This window comes from Protopterus annectens, chromosome 6.part0, assembly GCF_019279795.1.
Source record: "Protopterus annectens isolate FY-2018-M chromosome 6.part0, PAN1.0, whole genome shotgun sequence".
Classification (NCBI taxonomy): domain Eukaryota; kingdom Metazoa; phylum Chordata; order Ceratodontiformes; family Protopteridae; genus Protopterus; species Protopterus annectens.
The window spans coordinates 431,194,353-431,200,352 of NC_056737.1; the positions used below are offsets into that span (position 1 = coordinate 431,194,353).

The following is a 6,000-nucleotide window of genomic DNA, read 5'->3' on the forward strand; positions in this document are numbered from 1 at the left end:
ACTAGAGATGCTCCATATCCATAAGTCTAACTCCTGGCACATTACCTGCTCGAAAGGCCTAAATCTAATATCAGACATTACCAAAACCTGCCAAGAGATATGTCTCCCAGAGGCTGCCCCATCTCTCGAATAGACTTCCCATACACACCAAACATAGTACGTCACTGAGTCTCTTCAAGAGCAACCTTGATGAGTGGATGGGAAACCACTAATTTGTCCCAGGGGTTCCAGCTGTGTCCCTCTGACAGGGGTGACAGGTGCTGACTGCAGTTTCTTTTTTGGGGATAAACGCTTGGCTAGACTTGTAAGGGCCCCAGGGCCATTAGCCTAGTAACTTCATATGATCCTATTATTAGTAGCTTAAGTGGTTCCCAGTTGCAACCTTTGTATGAGTTCTGATGAAGTTTAGAGTTAAAGTTTCTTACTTTCCGATAAGCACTAAGTTTAGCCCGATATGTATGAAGCCTTAGTATAAAGACTGGTAGGTGGGTGCTCAGACCATCTGGTAGGCAGCTAGAATAAAGGGATTGAGATTGTTTATCAATATCCATTCGAGAATTGACTGTCTCTTTGATGACTTGTCAGTTCCTGTAGGAGACTGGATAATTTGAGTAAATCCATGAAGTTTGACATAATTAGTAGGATTATGACAGTTACAAGTTAGCCAATCAATGTTAAAATCTCCTATGATGATAGTTCCATGTAGAAGTGCATTGGAGTCCCATTACAGTAAATTCTCTAAAGTGGATATGTTGTTTCCGGGTGGGAAGTAGCATACAATTATGTTAATAAGTTTTTTGGGGATTAATTTTTAATCTGGCAAGAAATACTTCAGTATTCTCAAAAGTAGGGGTGGCTAGATCCAAAGTCTCAACATTAAGCTGATTTTTAAACAGTATTGCTATGCCACCTCCCTTCTTTTTTCTGTCACTGTGTAGGATATTATAACCTGGTGGTCTGGTTTAAGCTATGTTTCAGTTAGTAGCACAATATTCCATGTGGAAGTGCACTGGAGGCCCAGTACAGTAAATTCTCTAGAGTGGATATGCTGTTTGCGGGTGGGAAGTAGCATCCAATTATGTTAAGTTTTTTGGGAATTAATTTTTAGTCTGGCAAGAATTACTTCAGTATACTCAAAAGAATGGGTGGCCAGACCTAAAGTCTCAACATTAAGGTGATTTTTAAACATTATTGCTACGCCACCTCCCTTCTTTTTTCTGTCATTGTGTAGGACATTATAACATGGTGCCAAGATTTCATTATTAGTAACGTCTGGTTTGAGCCATGTTTCAGTTAGTAGCACAATAGCTGGTGAATACAGAGAAAGAATGGCGTGCAGATCATGGATTTTTTTAGTAATATTATTTACATTATTTATGCTTAGTAACAACAGCTCTCCTAGGGAGATGTAACATGGTGTAACAGTGATTGGGGTTCTAGGTGGTTGAGTTGCTATAAGAAGTTGGTGGACTGGTAATAGGATGTTCACCTCCACTGAGAGACAGTCTGATGCTATAAAGGTTATGTTTTCTATGACTTTTGCCATGTACCTATCATATTTTAAAGGCGGCTTGGGACAGTGGTGGTGAGGTAGGGATAAGAAGGGAGTGTAATGAGTGGTTGATATTTTAAAGATGGATGAAGAAATGAGGAAACTGAATGAAGTAGCGTTTTGAGAATAAGAGGGAGTGGTGGCATGGTGGGATGTTGATTCAGTTAGGTTGACATGACATAAGGTAATGTGTGCAATTAATGCTAGCACTGCTACAACAGCAATGTGTAGTTAAAGCACATTTGGTGTAGTCTAAGCTAGAGATGAATATATTGGCGATAAGATCTTTATTGGGAAATAAGGTCTGTGAGAGTAGTAGAACTGTAGGCACTATTTTAGCTAAGAACACGGAGAACTAACTGTTTATCTAGTAGAAAAGTTAGGGAACTGTTCTGTTAGAGGCTATGACAGTACAGTGTAAGGAGTACAGTTTTATATGAGGAAGTAATTATGATGGAATAGTTGAACCAAGTTATTAATTGTTGTGTTACCTTTCTAATTTTATTGTACAGCAAATGTCTTGGGACAAAAAGGAAGTAAATGTGGAAGGAGTAAGGTGTACTCTGTGGTAGAGTAGATACTAGGGCTACAAGGTTTTGTTTGAGAGAAATGGTTTTAGACTGTTTGAAATGAAGGTGAACAGTTTATAAGGACAGAGGAGTTGGGTAATTATAAAAAAGTGTATGGGTTGGTACACAGAGTGATTTAGGAAGATAGGGATAAGATGGGAAGGGGGTCAGATGGTAAGATAATGAAAGGGGGCTTTGATTTATGTACAGGTATGGGAGTGGCTATGGTATATAAGTGCAGATGTAATGGGGATGGGTGAGAATTGGGGCAAGGGTAGGGGAGAAGAGGTAAGGGTAGGGGAGCAAAGTGAGCCCGAGCAGAGTGAAGGCAAATAGAGAAAGTAGAACTAGTCAGCATGCTTGTGACCAAAAATAAATAAATATATAAATATTCAGCAAAATGGTCTGGGCTGAAGGTAGATAAGAAATACAAAAGAAATCTGTAGTTCCTTGGTAACTTTTCAATGTTAATACAGTAGTTTCTATTTTTCTTTGCAAACTACACTATAGGGAATTCATAATGTACTGCAACATTCTCACTACACCTAATGGGGAGGAATCAATATCCAGGTAGCAACTATATGGAGGAAAAAAAAACAACTGTTCTAGGATATTATTGCTTACTGTTTTACCGACTACAAGATGGGAAATAATAGTACAGTTTATTTATCAGCTTTGGAGGAGGATTAGCCAGAAATCATGTGTTATCATCCCTAGTGATGTGCTCACCAGACACCCTTAAAACAAGCCAGTTAAATTAGCCCAAATCCCAAAAGTGACCTACACTGTTTCTGATGCTGAAATTTCTTTCAAGCAAGACTTTGAAGTTCCTGGTCACCTGAATAAGATTTCTAGGGTGCAGTTAGAAGAAACATGTAAAGAAATACAGATTTATTGAGCAAGGATGCATATCCATACAGAACCATATTAAAAGGTATCCACATGCATTATCCATACTCCATGTGCTGAGAAAACAGCACATGCTTAAAACAGCAAAGGGTTTGGCCATGACTGTAAAGCATTCATATTCTACTGAACGAGTAAACACTGTGGTTACAGCAGTGACAAAAACAAGCTTAGAATCTGTACAGACCCACAAGATTTTGAATAAAGAATTTGTTCCAATATGACCAATGTAATGTCCTTTTCAGTTTTAAATACTAACCATTAATTCTGTCAGATTAAGACAGATCAGGAAGCCCAAAGCTTTATTCATTGCATATGTGTCTGCAGAGATATAGATTTCTCAGACTACCCTTTAGTATTTCATCAACTCCAGAAGTGCTTCAAAGAGCAAATGAGCAGACTGTTGAAGGTCTGGATGGTGCAGCTAATGTTACTGGCATTTTACTGGTCTGCGTTCAATTACTACCGATCATTTGCTGGTTGTCGGTCAAACTGAGCAGGAGTAGAGCAGATAACCCTGACATACAGATTAAAACTATATAATCTGAGGATAAGCAAAATCCGTTAGATTTTGTGTAACACTTCTGAAGCATATGGATCACATATTAGCCTCAGAAGGTCTAAAAACAGATACGGAGAAAGTGACAACCAAAAATACAAACACTAACTGCACAAAAAGTGGACTCTAATACGATTTTCAGATATGGTACACTACCTAGAAAAGTCGATGCCAGATATAACAATGCCTTTAAGGAAGTTTCACCACATAATCAGAGTGGGAATGGTCACTGGAATAGGATAAGATTTTGAAAATAATAAAGAAGCATGTTATTAAGGCACTGATAAGCAGAAGCGTAGCTAGGGTGAAGTGAAGGGAGCAGATGTTCTGGGTACAAGGTGTTGGGGGTGCAACTGTGAACACCAAGAATAGCCCTCTTTCTTTTTTTTTTGGTTATTCCTCCTCATGACAATGTTGAGCATTGCAGAGGTGATGTGGTGCTCCATGAAGGAGACCCACACCAAAGAAGACTTTTTTTTTTCTTTTTACTTAGTGTTGAGTGATGTCAGATCAGGGAGCGGCACTGGATACGAGATGACTCAACTACAGTTCTACTGTTAACTATTACAAAATTACTAAACCAAATGTGCTGCAAGTAAACGACAGTCCATCTGAAACGGAGGGAATAGTTATGCATAAAATAATACAATAAGACATAACAACAGAATTTAACAACAAACACACCAAATGTCCTCAGCCTCAAACTGAGAAAGAAATATGTTTTAAGAGTACATATACAAAGAACAGGTGTTGAGCGAGGCTGATCATACGTCCTCACAGCATGCTTTCAGAAAGTCCATGCACAACACACTTTCAATACTACAAAGAATGTTTCTTGGCTACATTAATAAAACCTAACAGTGCAATACAAGACCTGCGTGCAGGTACATATAAACAAGTTGATTAGACAGAGTAACTGAAGAAGCTAACTGAAGTCCTGGAAGAATTATGGGTCACAATGCAACTATGTCACAGGAGAAAGTCGAGGAAATCAAGACTTACATAGGAAAACAGAATATTCAGCTACTCAAAAAAAATATAAAAAGGTTGACTAAAGCAATCAGCAAAAGGTGCATAAAACATATCAGTGTGTACTGTCCATACATAAATAAAATTAATTGTACCCATGGACTAATGTTCAAATTAAGCAAAATAACAGTACTACCAAATTAGATCAGAGGATCAATGACAGAAAACACATGACGGTCTTGGGAACTATAACATGTAGGGAAAAGAAATTTGATGCAGTGTAATGTAAACGGCCTGAAATGTCAAAGCAAAACTGAATGTGAAGTGTGCATCACAACATGGTGCATGCTGCAGCTGACTGCAACCAAATAGAGTGACAAAAGCGTCTACAACACAAAACTTGGAAAAAAAACTAAGGCTCGAAACTAAGTGGACCAAACCTTCACCTTCCCTGAAAATCTTTCTATACGGGATTCATCCTACCCCATCATAATAATCAGAAGAAATCACAAACTTTAATAAAATATTCTGATACTACACCAAGCGGTTTACTAGAAAAGCCTATAACAGACTTCAGTTTACTGTTACCTCGCCTAATTAACAATCTTAACACATTAGGAAACCTGTAAACGCGACTGTTTACCAACAAACACCTGTTAACAGAAACCCGCCCCGCCCACTTTATAAACCGGAAGTTAGGGCATCCGCCCCATGTCGCAAACTTGAAAATGAGTAAGTCTTAAATACACTTTACACATTTCGAAGGTGAGGGTTGAGCGATCTTGCTTTTTCAAGAGCCTACCTGATAAAAGTGGTTTTGCCAGTTGAATACTGTCCCACAAGTAGTATCATTGGCTTGTTAACGAAGTCGGCATCCTCAAGAGCCGGCGAATGGAAGTTGTGGAACTGGTAGTACTCCTCAAGAGGCAACAACCGACGCGTATACAGAGATTTGAGCCCGTCCGCAACCGATTCCAGGACGTCTCCATCCTTACCGCGGCCAGGATCTTTCCCCAGCCAGCTAAACATTATTGTCCGTATGTACCTCCGCTGTAAGCTACTTGTAAATCAAATAGCAACACTAACCACCTTTTTGAAACGGGATGTCTCGCGCTGATACTGTAGTTATTCGGCTTCCGAAACTGACAGCTTACCCCGTGACTCACAGCAACGCATGGGCGAAAACCATTTGTCTTTCCTGATTGCTCTCTCTCACTTCTCTAGGACGTCACTGCCAACTCACACTTCAAGGCTGATAAATATTCATAAGCCAGATGGGATTGCTCTATTCCCTTAATTATTAAATGTTCTTTGATGGTGGGGACTTTCTACATACACCTTAAATGTTAATTAAAAGTACTTCTTCAGACTAGAGTGTGGGATAAGGTACAGCAATGTTTAGAGCAAAACCAACGCCTCATAAATTATTTTGAATTAAAGCTTTT

General features: G+C 39.0%; 1 protein-coding gene across 1 annotated transcript in view; it reads right to left on the reverse strand.

Moving 5' to 3' along the window:
• EHD4 (EH domain containing 4) overlaps window positions 1-5,772 on the reverse strand; it is an 886,342-nt gene extending 880,570 nt beyond the window's left edge. The window contains exon 1 of the mRNA XM_044074173.1: window positions 5,358-5,772. Coding sequence (XP_043930108.1) covers window positions 5,358-5,584 — 227 coding nt within the window. The 5' untranslated portion in view covers window positions 5,585-5,772. The remainder of the gene's footprint in view (window positions 1-5,357) is intronic.
• Between the last annotated feature and the right edge of the window lie 228 nt (window positions 5,773-6,000).